This window comes from Echinops telfairi, unplaced genomic scaffold (assembly GCF_000313985.2).
Source record: "Echinops telfairi isolate 266 unplaced genomic scaffold, ASM31398v2 ScPeMD7_9;HRSCAF=40, whole genome shotgun sequence".
In the NCBI taxonomy this organism is placed as follows: Eukaryota; Metazoa; Chordata; class Mammalia; order Afrosoricida; family Tenrecidae; genus Echinops; species Echinops telfairi.
Window position 1 is genome coordinate 74777998 of NW_022103906.1, and position 14900 is coordinate 74792897.

General features: G+C 48.0%; 1 protein-coding gene across 3 annotated transcripts in view; it reads right to left on the reverse strand.

The window, feature by feature from the left end:
• Positions 1–9336, reverse strand: part of DGUOK (deoxyguanosine kinase) — a 48123-nt gene extending 38787 nt beyond the window's left edge. For all 3 annotated transcript variants that reach the window (XM_045286798.1, XM_045286799.1, XM_004696096.2), the window contains exons 1-2: positions 9195–9336; positions 263–375 (exon numbers count right to left, since the gene is read on the reverse strand). In XM_045286798.1, the coding sequence (XP_045142733.1) occupies positions 263–375; positions 9195–9336 (255 nt within the window). The remainder of the gene's footprint in view (positions 1–262; positions 376–9194) is intronic.
• Positions 9337–14900: the final 5564 nt, after the last annotated feature.

Below are 14900 nucleotides of genomic sequence, written 5' to 3' on the forward strand. Positions count from 1 at the left end.
AAGTGAGGGTGGTTAAATACGTTTTGGGAAACCACAGAGAGCAGAGGCCGCCACTTAACATACACAGGGATAGAAGCCCCAAGAAAATCAAAACCAAACCAATCATACCCTCTCTGAGGTGTGTGGCTGACCTTCTGGAATGAAGCGCTTTTAAAAAGGAGGTTCACACTGGGCTCCTTCGCCAACTCTGAGCAAAATGATGTTACTATAGTTCACTGACCCACCCAGACCTGCCAACTACCCACCACAGCTGAAAACTTACTTTTTGGGGGCCAGCAGACTGGACATCCTGCCATGTCGCTACAGGCTCTGTAGCTACGTGCCACTCTGGGTAAGTGTTCACGAGTAACTTCACAAAGGTGGACTTGCCCACAGCTGCAATGCAAATAGCACGTATTGGGAGGCTTCCCAAGTCAGGGGAGACGCAGCCTGCGCCTAAAGTCTGCCACCGATGTCCCACTCAGGGGGAACGGTAGCTGCTCCTCCAGTTGCAACACTCAGCGTCAGACGGACAGTGGTGACCAGGCTGTGGTAGCTGCAGCCGCCATAAAAAGCACAGGCTCCAGGGAGGGAACACCCCCTTAAGATTAGATGTGCAGCTTCAACGTCCCCGTCCCCTAGAAGCTGAGCGCATCCAGTTAAACATGTAATAGAATTGTCAAACGCTGAGGAAAACAACTATGTGAGTTGTAAGGTTTGAGTCATACCTGTATTTGCTTGGTGACAGAATTAAAATGCCAAGTTTTTCAAGATCCAAAACAAAGATTATGACCTTTATTCATTTGATAACTATAACTCACAAAAATGAAAAGTTTTGGGTGAAATTCCACTATCGTTTCATTCCGTTTTTCTGTGAACTTTCTTTCTTTCCTTTTTGTTTTTAACCATGAACTTTCTGAAGGCCCTGGTACTTGCAGGTCTGTCAGGCCCTGGAGCAGGCTTGGAGAAGGTGGTCACCATCTCAGTCTCCAGTCCAGGAGGCAAGGTGTGGAAAAGCCCTCACAGCAGTCGGCCCTGTTTCTGGCCCTGGCGGCAGCCCTCTGAACAACTGGCCCCTCCTCCGTGCAGTCCTGGACTTGGGGGTCTTCCAGGGATACACATGTGCAGGAGAGCAGCCTGGTGGTCACGTGACTCCTGGAGTCTTAGGCCTGGGCTGAGAGCCATGGGAAGGGTCACAACTCCACGTCCATGTTCCTTCACTGCTAGTTGCTATGACCTGGGGCAGTTGCTGTCCCACTTTTGAGAATGCCCTCTATAAAAGGAGAAACTGTTTTGAGAATGATGAGGGCAACAAATGTACAAATGTGCTTGACACAATGGATGTATGTGTGGACAGTGATAAGAGTTGTATGAGCCCTCAATAAAATGATTTTTTTTTTAAACAGGAGAAACTGCCCCTTCCTAACACCCCCCACCCCCACCCCCCGTCCCAACCTACCTTGTAGGTGACAGTGGAAGAGACCACCCACCACGAGACAATGGAATTCCTATGTATACTTTACCACACTGAATTAAGACATTACACCTGCTCCTCACTTACTGGACATGAGTAGGTTCCCAAGGCCAGGGCATGAAAATCAGCTATAGTGAAAATACTGTCCCCACCCCCACGCCCTGCAGCCCAGCCCAGCAATCCTAGCCCCACAGCCCTGGCCCACTATCTGGGGTACTCAGAGGCTCGCCCATACTTTGCCCACTGGACCTGGGGGAATGCTGTGGGCAGCTGGCTGGGTGTCCTTGGGACCTAGTGTCCCGACTACACTTGGTGTGGGAAGCAGGCAGCTAGGCTGGGCAGTGTGCAGCCATGTATCATTAAGGGTAGCATTATAGAAGTAGGCCCCACCCACTGTCCACATGGTGCTGCCAGCTAGCACCAGGGCTAGAGGTGGGACAGTGGGATGGTGGGGGGCAAGGGGCCTCAAGAGGCAGCTAGAGCATCAGGCACCTCACTGGCTCCAAACTGGTGCTACCTACTCCAGGGGTAGGCAGGCATTCCCTTCTCGTTAATGCACAAAACAAGTCAAATTTTTACTACTGTTGTAAATGCAAAGCAACAGATGAGATGGTTGATAAGTGAGTAGTGTCTGATTATTGCTCTCTTATGTTACAGAGGCTTTAGTGTAGCTGGCAGTGTTTAATGTTTTGTTAGTTGTTTTTGCATAGCAAGGTATACTATACTAAGACAAACATTCGGCTAACTGACATTAGACACAAACCATACCTAGCTGCTCTCACTCATGTACAAATGTGACTTAGGTGCAGGACTTGTTTGTGATCTAGGCTCTACCTGTACTAAACACACGCACTCAGTCACGGCCATGGACTTGATTCTGACTCACTGTGACCGAAGCTTAACTCTTGATGGGAGTAGAAAGCCTCACTGTTCTCCCGAGGAGCGGCTGGTGACTTCCAACGGCTGCTCTTGCGGTGAGCAACCCAGCACATAACCCACGACACCAACACCGCACACCAGGGACTAATAAAGTGTGTTCAGTGCCAAGGAAAGAAAAGCAAGGATGTCTGGCCTCAGTTTCCCTTTAAGCATCCTACACCCCTGCAGACTGAACTCCCTGCAACTCCAGTCAGGCCAGGTGATTGGCCTCTTCTGCAGGGTGATTGCCTAACATTTTCCCATTTCCCGGAGCACCACCAAGTCAACTCCTGCTCAGACACGTCACATCTCCTGCAGGAAGCCTTTCCGGATACCGACAGCTCCCACTCCAGACTAGCTCATCCAGCCCTGGGCGGGACCTGCCTGGGGGCCGAGGCTCCATCACAGCAGGTTTGATCAAGGAGAGGGGGCCCTCCTCCGGCACAGGAGCCAAAGTCCAGCCTAGAGGCTAGACTGAATGAACAAACACCTAACACGTTGACTTCTGTTCCTTCTGAAACCCAGCTTTGTAAAGAGCACGAGGCACCTTAGGAATATGCTTGGAATTGTAACAATGATGGAAAGCTCACTCTGCTGTATCTGAGGGGGCCTTTCTCTAGGGAGTTCACACCTCAGGGAGAGTCCACATGGAACCAAGAGAAAGAAGGGGAGGCACCTTCCCAGATCACGGTTCCTGCTTGAGAGCAGAGAGATGTCTCAGCACTCCAGCCCACAGACCCCATACGTGACATTTATTACGCACCACCCCCACTCCTCTCCCAGTACACAGGGTGAGCACAACAGGCTCTGTGCATTTTGTACAGTCACAGTCATCTCTCAGTGCCCACCTCCACCCGACTCGTGTCTGCCTTTTCATATGGCTCAGCCCCTGCTCTTCCCACATGTAATGGATCAATGCCTGCCCTCGCTCTTCCAAGCCAACGCCCATCTCCTCTATGGAGTTCAGGACTTGTCCAGCTCACAAAGAATTCCAACCACACTGATCAGCTGAATTGGCTTGGATACCGTTATCAATTGGCTACCCTATATTGAGCCTTACAATATTTCACGGATGTTTCATGAGCATCAATTTTGGTTTCCTACCAGGATGTGAGTCTCTGGGGTCGGGCCCCCTGGAGCACACCTTTTAAAAGTCGGATCTGAGTGGTCTTGATGCAGAGTTCTATTTGAAGCCACTATTGAGAACACGCAGATAAAAATCAACATACGAAGTTAAAATACAGACACACACATGTCCGTATACCAGATTACTCAATCAGAGCCTCCAGAGCAGCAGGGAGCTACAACTTGACTGTTCTCAAATGCTTGCTGGCTTGGAGTAGCCCTAGTTTAAAATATTTAGCCCACTCGGTGAATATTTAGATCGCAGGCTGCTGACTAAATCTGCAAATGGTTCTGCCTATAGGCTGGAAAGCTATTTCGGTTAATATGTAGAGATGAAGACTGTTGACTTGTTAGACAAGTAGGATTGAATGACTGCTTGACTTACTTTTTTTTTTTAAAGATAAAGACAGCTATTCAAAAAAGTCATTGTAGACAGAAGGAGGAGCTCTGAAGGTTATAGGGTGGCCACTTCATCTCTGAGCTCAGCCGTCATGCTGACTCATGAGTATGAACTATTCCTTCACCTCAACCTGTGAGTCATACACGACCCCTTTGGGAGTCAAACGATCCTTTCACAGGGGTTGCCCGATTCATAACAGTAGCAAAATGACAGTGAAGTAGCAACAAAAATAATTTTATGGTTGGGGGTCACCACAACATGAGGAATTGTATTAAAGGGCTGAGGCATCAGGAAGGCTGAGAACCACTGCTCTAGGGGCTGCCAGGGCTCTGAGAAATCCACTCATGCCATTTCAGCACACAATACCCAGAAAGTCCAGAGATTAGAAATGCTAGGAAAGATATAGTTCCAACTACTGAAACCTGCCCATCTGATACCCCAGGCAACATCCCTACCCTGCACCCCACATCCCATTTCAAGGCTTCTAGCAAGCCAGCTCAGTCATCAGAAGCTTGGGGCAGCACAGAACCCGTGCAGAAGGTATGGAAGGTTTGCGGGCCAGGCCATCCATTTAGAAAGCCTGGCCAAGCACCACAGGGCCATTAGTTATCTCTTTAGCCATGTGTCACTGGAGCGTGGCTGGCTAAGCACAGGTGTGGGATAATGATTCTTTTAAAAAACAATCCAAAGTTCCAGGTTTATTGTTACTAAAACCATCAACAGCGTAACTATTTTCTGTAACAATACTGGATTAAAACATGTTTTCCCCTCCCTATCTGGGTTTTAAAAGTGCTCACAGGGCCCAGGAACTGCATTTGGTGCTGCATTCATTCACTCAATAGATGCTTTGGCAGTCGCTGATTCCAAACAAACTAACTCACTGCCATCAGGCTGGTACAGGACAAGGTAGACCTGCCCTGTGGGTTTCCGAGACTGTAACTCTACGGGAGTAGAAAGCCTCCACTTTTTCTCTCGAAGTAGCTGGTGGTTTTTAAGTGCCAATCTTCAGGATCGCAGCCTGATGGGGAACCACTATACCACCAGGGCTCCTCTGCAGTAGTTACCAAGTATTAACCAGCATGAAGGACTAGGCTGAAATCTGCCCTCAAGGAATCTAGCTTCCAATCTCCTAAGAAACTAAGTAAGCAAGACCAACCATGCAGTTTCTGCCTCTAAAAGCATTCTGGGAAAACTTACTTTAAAAAATCAGCCAGCAGGCTTAAAAGAAAACCAACACATTTTGCCCTCAATTCTCTTATTTTCATTTCATGGGAAACTGTGCTTAAAAAAAAAAAAAAATTCCTCACAGCTTGCAGACCCTCTCCTAGCTGGACTATCCTTCCCACTGTCCCCCAACGCTGCATTCTGGGAAGCCTGCTGGAGTTCCCTCAGCTCCACTCCATGCCAGACAGCGCAGGCCTCAGGCAGACTTAACAACAGCCTGCTTGCTGGTTTATAATCGCCTATCCCTGCATTTATTGCATTGTAATTATATGCTCACTCATCACCTCACCAGCAAGTCAGGGGCCCCCTTTCTGAAGTCAGGCACTGAGCTGTAGTCCTCCTGCGTCCTGGGCAGCCAGGTGCCAAGACTGCCGAAGGGGAGAATACCCTGCTTGGAACACATCGGTTCTTCTCTTACAACTCCCTGGTCCTGTACCCCAGAGTCTTTGCCTGATTGTTTATACTCAACACAAGTGAAAGACAGATATGAGTGAGGTGAAATCATTGTCTCAAGGCTGGCAGAAACATGTTATTAGAAAAACTTTCTACTGTTTAATGTAGAAGTCTCTAGATTGCCAAACTATAAAAATGGCTTCTTCTCTGTCTGGGGCTTTGAAAATGCAGAGAGAATGGTCTGAGATGACTCACTGACCAGAGTATGTCACACAGCAATCCTTGTTGCAATTGAGCCTTGTAATCATAAAATCACTGGCTTTGGAAGTCAGTTATCCTTTAAAGGTGCTTCATTTTTTAGATTTTAAGGGGCTCTGGGTACCCAGCTTTTGACTTCCAATCACACATTTCATATGATTTCATAACTCCTGCTAGATGTTGTTAGCTACAGCTTCATGGACAACTCACCTTGATATGCTATCCACAGGGTACAGTACCCAGGATCAGATTGCCAGGATTTAGAAAAGTACCCAAAAGACCCCTCAAACTCATTGCCCTCGACTCACAGGGATCCCAGAAAGGATTCCCGAAATGTTAAATCTTTCTGGGAGCAGCCTCATCTTCCTCCCAGGGAGCAAGTGGTGGGTTTGCGCCTCCAACCTCGCCAGTTAGCAGGCTAACACCTAACCCACAGCGACACCGGGCCTCCTTAAAGAGCCACACGTTAATTACCTAGCCTATCTGCTCCAAATGGGTTCAATTCGTTGACTGATTCAATCTATACATTGGGTGCAAGAGCCCATGGGCAAAACAAGGGCAGTGCCTGCTTCATGGGGCTTGCTTTCTATTCACTCCTTCCAGTCCATCTGCTTTTTAAGATGACTCAGATCATAGCACACATTGGCTGCAAGTCTTCAGTCGCTTTCCACTGCCTACCGATACACTCTGAACTAGCTCAGAGCACGAAGCTCTTTACCACCTGGCCAATCTTACCCTTCCGACCTCATCTGCCATTTCTCTCCAGGCCCCTTCAATCCCAGGCACATTTAGTTACTTCTCTTGGATTAAAACTGCAGTTGTTTCTTCAGTCTTTCCCATCTTGGCAAACGTTATCATTGCCTGTATCTGAGTGCTGCGTCTTCTCCCCTTTGGGAGTTCCTGCTCCAGGCATGCCGTTGTCCTGCCCCATCATGGCTCTTGTCCAACAAGATGAGTTCAGAATACTGAGACATAGTCTGCTTGGCAGTGAGCTCCTCAAAGGGCAGCCGCTGCTGAATGAGAAAGCAAGGAAGCAGCATAGAAAGCTGGAAAGGTTAGGAAGCCAATGTCAAGATGTCAAGTTGGGAGAGGAAGTTTAACCTTCACCTGGTGGCCTGTCTGAAGTCCTTACTTGGTAAAAATACTGCTGGCACAATGGTTTCAAGTTCAGCTGAAAGATTGGTGGTTTGAACCCACCCCAAGCATCCGTGGGAGAAAAACCTGATGATCTGTTCTGTCAACGTTACAGCCAAGAAAACTCTATGGGGTGGTTCTACTCATCACCTGGGGTGGCTAAGAAGCAAAAGCCACTCAATGGCCTCCAACAACTACCACCGCTCTCCCAACGCCCCTCTTGCCTGATGACCTTGCTTCCTATTTCATCATCTACAAATCCCCATTACACCTACCGGAGTTGCTGCTGATGGAGTTTGCTATCCCTCCAGCAATCTGGTCCTCTCTCATCCAGTACTGATTCTCTCTCTCCCTACTAGACCAGTTCCATCAGTTTACAAACATGCTGTAATTACACACACACACACACACACACACACACACACACACACACACACTCTCAGTACTCTTCCCATTTGAGTTTCTACTCCATTCTTTCTCTTTGTAGAAAAACTCTTACAAAGTTTTCTTAAACCAGTCTCCAACTCCTCTCCTCCCCCTTCTCCTTGAACTAACTCCAGGCAGGCTTTCAGGCAGGCAGGCAGGCTTGCCACTCCTGAAATTGTGCTTCTCTAGCTTGCAAAGGCCTCCAGTATTCATTTACACGCACAACTTTACAGAGTTGAGTATCTCTTCCCCTTGAACAGCACCCCTTTTCCCCTCCTGAGTGCTCACTCCTTCTCAGTCTCCTTTGCTAGTTCTTCCCCAGTCTAACAGTTGCAGACCCGAGGCTCAGCCCTTCCCATGGCTTTGTGTGCCATCTACATTTACCGCTCCAGTGCAAGACTTGCAACACCAGGCTCACAGACCCCATTGCCTACTCAGCACTTTAACTTGACGTCTAAGTAAGTATAAAACAAAACAAAACCCAGTTAACACGTTTAAAAGGGAACTAAGTAGGACAGTGGGTGAAACGCTAGGCTGTCAATCAAAGGGTGGGCAGTTCAAACCTAGAAGCTCCTCCTTGGGAAAAAGATGAGGCAACCTGCTTCTTCTTCAAAGTCTTGGAAACTATGGGGTTATGCTACTCTGCCCTAGAGCGACCCTGTGAGTTAGATTAGACTAGATTGCAGTGGGTTGGATAACATGCTAAAAACCAAAATTTTGACCATCCCCCTCCCTTTTTCCCCAGTATTCTCCATTTAAGGAAACTGAAGGAAATCTTTCAAGCTGCTGAAGGCAAAATATTTGGAGCTATTACTGAGCCCTTTCTTTTTTCACAAACTCCACATGGAATCTGCCACAAATACCCGTTGGCCCTACTTTGAAATGTTTAACTAGAATCCAACAACTCCCCACCCTCACAGTTAACCACTTTGATTCCTTCTGGAAATTTCTACTGTCAACATATTTGCCAGAATGTTTATACTGTTGTTAGTTGCCATCAAGTTGGTTCTGACTTATGGCAAATCGTGTCATTTAGCTGCTCAATTCTTCCAGTGATTTTCCATCTCAATAGGAGCGGGTGCTCAAACAGATTACAAAACCTACTCTATCTGTCCAATCCGAAGGCTTCTGAGTTCCTCTACTTTGCTCCTTGCTTACTCTACACCTCAACCTCCCTGGCTTCCTCGTTCCCTAAACACATTTCCCACCTCTGGGACTTTTGTGCTTTTTCTTCCTGGGAGATTCTTCTCCACGTGGCTCCTTCCCTCACGTTCCTCAGGTTTCTGTTTAGTGAGTGCTTTCTTAATGAACACCCTTCCTAACTCCTCATCCCTGACTGTTCGCCATCACACCCATCACCATCTGACATACATTGCTTAATGTATGTGATTTATAGTCTATCTCTGCCCATTCTCGTGGAGTACTTGTTCCAGAGAATTGTGTTTTGTTCACTGCTGTGTAATCTCGGGTGAAGAACAGGGCCTGGCACCTGGGAGTGGCTCACGGGGTGATTTGTTCAAAGAGTAAAATGAGGAAGTCTGTTTGCTGCTAGAATGTCTTCGACACACATCACTTGCTGATCTTTACAGAGAGGACTAGTCTAAACCAGGTCTTAGATCCTATCTGCCGACTATGTGGCGTTTTTCGTCCCCCACAAATCTGGCCCGTGGTGGGTCTTGACACCGGGCGTCCTAACGATAAAAAAGGCAAGGGGTCTAAGGTTAAATCGGGAAGGAAAGGTGCTGGCAGCTCAGCAGCAGCCTCGCCCTATGATGCAAAGGGACGCCGGGGGTTGGCGTTCCCGGTTTCTCCGGCACCTGCGCGGCAGAGGCCAAGGCGTGGCAGTCACTTTCCGGCCCTTACCGATGTTGCCTTCGATGGAGAGCCTTCGGGGGTCGCGCTTGGCGTGCATGCCCCTGGAGGGGACCGCGCCCTGGAGCGGACCCTGCGCCATGACACGGGAAGGTGCTCGCAGAAGCCAGAGAAACTGCCTCCCAACGGCCATCCCCCCAACGATCCTCACAGAACTCACTTCCGTTGAGGGAACTTCCGCCTCATCAACCGCTGGTTTTTTTCCTCTCGGGCGCACCTCTGACGTCAGAAGGTCGCCAGGCAGGAAATAGGTGGGGCTGAGCTGGTAGGTGGGCGGGCCCCCGGGTCGCCAGGCAGGAAATGGGTGGGGCTGAGTTGGCAGGTGGGCGGGGCCCCGGGGGTGTCCTCAGGCAGGAAATGGGTGGGGCTGAACTGGCAAGTGGGCGGGGCCGCCCCCGGGACCGCTCAGTCCTTGGATTGGGCTGAGGAGTGTAGGGAGAAAGAAGTCTTGGAGGGTGGTGGGTCTGGGGGAGGGAGAGGTTGTTGGTGACTGGGTTTACCATGGGTGTTAGCTCCTTCATTTTTGTTCATTGGACAAATATTATTTTTAAAGATAGGTTACAATCCCATGACCTTTGCCATTTTTATAACTGTATCATAAAATGCAATAACTAAAAACCAATCAAATAAATTGCCATTTGAAAAGAGCCTTTATTTAGGTGTTTGCTCTTTGTTGTTTGTTTTTTTTTATTATAGTGAGGGAAGAAATTGAGCGGTTTTAAGTCGGAAATAATGTGTTCTGATGATTTAAACAAATCAGCTTCTTTCCACTCTGTAATTCCCAGTACAATTCTGGTACATTATTGAATCAATTCTCTCTTGAATAATTAGTTGTTCCCACAGTCTAATTGCAGAACAGTGAAAAAAAAGTTTTTAAGCTCCCTTAGTTTCAGGGAGTTGGAGGATCAGGGATGCAAACGAAACTCGCTTTAAGACATGCATGAGCCTTAGTTTTGTGCAGGTGAGCAAGGAGGAGGGCAGACGACCTGTTCATAAAAGGCTAAGAAGCATCACCACGGTTCGACAATAAAATGAAAAAAAGAAGAGGCCCAGTTGCTACCCAGTGGCATGCAACTCCATGTGCGTAGAGTGGAGCTGTGACCCATAGCTGTGACCTTAAAAGGAGATCACCAAAGTGATCTTTTTCCTGAGATGCCCCTGGGTGGGTCTCCGCTGCCAACCTTTCAGCAAGGATGAACCATTCATATTGGTTTCTATGGAATCCTACTGGCGCTGTGGGTTACAGGTGGGGCTGCTACCCACAACCAGCAGGTTCAATCCAGCAGTCGCTCTGTGGGAGAAAGACAAGGCTTTCTACTCCCATCAAAAGTTACAGTCTCGGGAACCCACAGGCACAGTTCTACCTTGTCCTACATGGTTGCGCGGAGTCAGAATTGACTCAGTGGCAGCGTTTGATTTACGGAGCCCTGTTGGTATTGTGGTTACACATTGGGCTTCGACCCACAAGGCCAGCAGCTCAAGACCACCAGCCGCTGCATGAGAGAAAGATGAGGCTTTCTACTCCTGTAAAGAGTTACAGTCTGGGAAACCCACAGGGCTATACCCTGCCCTATAGGGTTGCTTTGAGTTGGCATCAATGCCTCAACTCGATGACAGTGAGTTGAGTCTGATAAAACTGGAGTCCTGCTATCTGAGGAAGGCTGTGCTCTTCTGATTGGCAGGAAGACCCTGCCGAGGGGCTGCAATTCAGGGAGGCTCCCTCCTGCCACACCATATTGGCAGAAGAACTTCAGAACAAATGATTTATGAAATGTACTCAGAGGCAGGAGCTCAGGTGGCACTGTGTTGGGCTGCTAAGAGCAAGGCCAGAGGTTCAAACCCACCAGTCCCTCCACTGGGAGAAAGGTGGGGTTATCGGTTCCTATCAAGATTGACAAGCCTCGGGAAAACCTATTTGGGGTCACTATGAGTAGGTATTGACTCCCTGGCTTTTGGCTTTGGACCTGCCTCATAAGTCACATAATCCTAACTATGAACTTGAGTTCTGTGCGGCTATTGCAACAAATTATTGAACCCAGCAGAGAACAGATGTGGGAGGGATGACCGATGTCAGAAGTAGTGAAAAGGTTGGAGGGTGGAGACTTGATTGATCGCCACCTCTCATCAATCCACCTTGGCCTGTGGATTTTGACTTTCCTTCTCCCTTGTGCAGTTAAAGGAGGTTAGACACTACCACCGGGGCAGTATTGAACAAGCACAGGGTATTTTCCTTATGATCAGGTTGATAGGGGTTAGCTGAAACCATAGTTGGGTAGGAAGCTAATGGGTATTGGAACAGTTAAAAGCTATCTCATTGTGGTGAATTAAAATGATTTGGAATGGCTTTTCTATCCATGCCCTCCCAACCTCCACCAAATGATCTCATAGGACCGTGTAAATAGGGTGTGTGAAATGCTAATGAAGGGCATTGGTCAGTTTTGTCATTCTACTGGATGGGTAAGTGTTAGCCATCTCAGAAGCAGGGAGATAGCATCCCACATGTGCCTGTGACCATCAACAAAGCAGAGCCACCAGCAGAGTGTGTGTGAGATCCATGTCTGAAGTGGTAGAGGCACCAAAGGCTGCAGCACCAGCCTCATCAGGCAGAGCAAAAGAGCCACCCTGACACCATGAGGCAGGGCAGAGGAGCCACCCTGAGACCAGGAGGCAGGGCAGAGGAGCAATGCCCAGACTGAACAATGCCTGGCCTACAGCACACTGCCGAGCTTGAGGGCTGAGGGGCTGAGTATCAGAGAGAGACTTGCCTGCCAGCACACTGGAGAAGAGGCATTGAAGAGGAAAGAATTGCATTTTTGGCATTTGTTTGTCTGTCTGACTGTCTGTCTGTCTGTCTGTTTGTTTGAAACAAACGTGTATATCCCTAAGGAATCCAAGTCCACTTCAATTTCACTTTTTGTCCTTTGATGGCCACTCAGACCAATGTTGAGATCTGAGGGGTAAGGAGAGTCTGGAGGGTTTTTAAAGCTGTGGCCCACGCCCCCTCTCTAATTTTAACTTTATCCCTTTAGTTTTTTAAAGGGAAATACATTCTGTGTAGCTGTGCAGCCTAGGTCATCAAGTCAAATCAGTAATAGTACCCCATTAAACACCCCATGGATGGTTGGAAAGGGGGAACCGATGACAAGGATCTACGTGTGACCTCCTCCCTGGGGGACGGACGACAGAAAAGTGGGTGAAGGGAGACATCAGACAGGGCAAGATACGACAAAATAATAATTCATAAATTATCAAGGGCTCATGAGGGATCGGGGAGCGGGGAGGGAGGGGAAAAAATGAAGACCTGATGCCGGGGGCTTAAGTGGAGAGGAAATGTTTTGAGAATGATGAGGGTAATGAAGGTACAAATGTGCTTTACACATTGATGTATGTATGGATTGTGATAAGAGTTGTATGAGCCCCTAATAAAATGATTAAAAAATAAAATAAACACCCCATGGATGTGGTGCTTCTCTCCCCTCTTCCCACCTGCCCCCCTCCACAATTTCCTGTCCTTTCCCTCTCCCTACACCCACCCCCACCCCAGCCGCCTCCTACTCTTCAAAAAAAATTTTTTTTCAAAATCTTCACCTTTGGTATGAAAATGACTTTTCTTTTTCTTTATAATAATGACGTTATTAACTATTTATCTTTATAAGATTGGCTAACTTTGCTAAGCATAATGTTGTCTAAGTTTGTCCATGTCTTAAGGGATTTTAAGTCATCGTTGTTTTTGATTGGCCCATAATATTCCTTTGTATGCATGTACCAGGGTTTGTTTATCCAGTTTTCTGTAATCAGAGTTTTTGATTGTTTCCATATTTTTGCTATTATGGCAATTGCTGCAATAAACATAAGTGTGTATATTGTATATGTCTGTGTTCTTTATTTCTTTAAGGTATTGTGGTATTTTTATGTCAACTAGACACTCCTGGCTAGGGGCAGAGTCAGACCTAACAATCAGGTCGCAGCCTGATAATACCTCCTTGGAGGCCTGGCCTTCTCATAAGGAAGACCTTCCTTCTCCTTACCTTCACATTCCTGCTTCTGGTCACCCTGAGAGCTACCGGAGCCCTGCCAGGTTTCTAACCAACCTTGGATCCACACGACTCTGCACCCACCGGCCTGTGGTCGTCCTGCATTCTGCATCATCACCTGTGGTCTCCTGAGTCTGAAGAGGGACTTAGGGACTTGACTTGGACTGGCTGAATGCTTTTTTGATATCTAATTGCTTCGTGATAGAAAGCTCTTTCTCATACATATATGAATGTCACTGGATTTGTTTCTCCAATCAAGCTGGCCTAACGCAGGTATATACCCAGTAGTGAGATTGCAGGACCATAACGTAATTGTATTTGCGTTTGTTTATGGAAGCCCCTCCTGATTTCCATCCATCACGGTTGTACAATTCTACAGTCCCACCAGCAAGGTGTGAGCATTCCAATCTCTCCAGAGCCTCTCCAGCATTTGTTATTTTCTGATTTTCTGCCGTTGAGTCCGTGCTAACTCATAGCGACCCCCTGTGGGTTTCCCAGACGGTAACTGAAGGCAAGCTTCTCGCCTGTGGTGCTCGGCTGGTGGTTTTGAACTGTCACCCCTGCAGACCGCAGCCAGTGCGTAACCACTGCACCACCAGGGCTCCTCAGAGATAGACTACATACTCTCCAACAGATCGCTGTGATCGACAGGTCATACGCAAATCGCTCTGTGGCATGGCAAGGTTACAGCTTCCCCATTTCCTCTCTGAGTTCTCCATCCACCCACCGGGTTCCCCTGCCCCTCCCGGTCTTCTCATCTTTAGCTTTGAGCAAACATTGCCCTTTGGGTCTAGTCTAGAGCACATTATTCTAAGGGTATGATTGTTTGTCTTATGGTCTCCCTCCCCTCTCCCTCAAACCCCCAACCCTGTCCCCAGAGGGCAAGTTCATAGATGATGAGTGGATAGTGATGGAACAATGGTTGGCTTTGAGGCCCTTGCACTCCAATGGGGTTGTCTTGGAAAGCTGATGGACCAGATGGGATCTGATTAAACTTGGTTCACGGAGCGAGGGGAGGGGTACTCCTAGCTGTAAACTGGGGCTGGTGCTAGTATCTACCTTGAAGAGCTGTGGGAAGATAGATAAAGACATTCTAGAAGCACCAAGCATGTTGTTTGTTATTGTTATAAGTCCCATTGAGTCGGTTCTGACTTGCTGCGACCCTGTGCACAACAGAACAGGACACTGCTCGGTCCTGCGCCAGCCTCACAGTTGTTCTTACGGTGGGGCCCGTGGTCGCAGACAAGATACACCTTTTGTGAAGGCCCGCCTTCTTTTTGGCAGCCCTTCTAAACGTGTTCTCTGGCGGCCTGCTCTGAGCACCATCTCTTATTTTCTCTTAGTACTTTGTGGGCGCTTTCTGTTTCACCCCATGTGTGTTCGATGCATGAGTTCGTCTTGAGGCAACAGGTCCTGATGGACAGGAATCACCTTTGTGGGGTCCGTAGGTCTACGGGATCTATGTGTAGGTCTACGGGATCTATGTGTAGGTCTATGGGATCTATGTGTAGGTCTACGGGATCTATGTGTAGGTCTACGGGATCTATGTGTAGGTCTAAGGGATCTAAGTGTAGGTCTATGGGATCTATGTGTAGGTCTATGGGATCTATGTGTAGGTCTATGGGATCTATGTGTAGGTCTATGGGATCTATGTGTAGGTCTA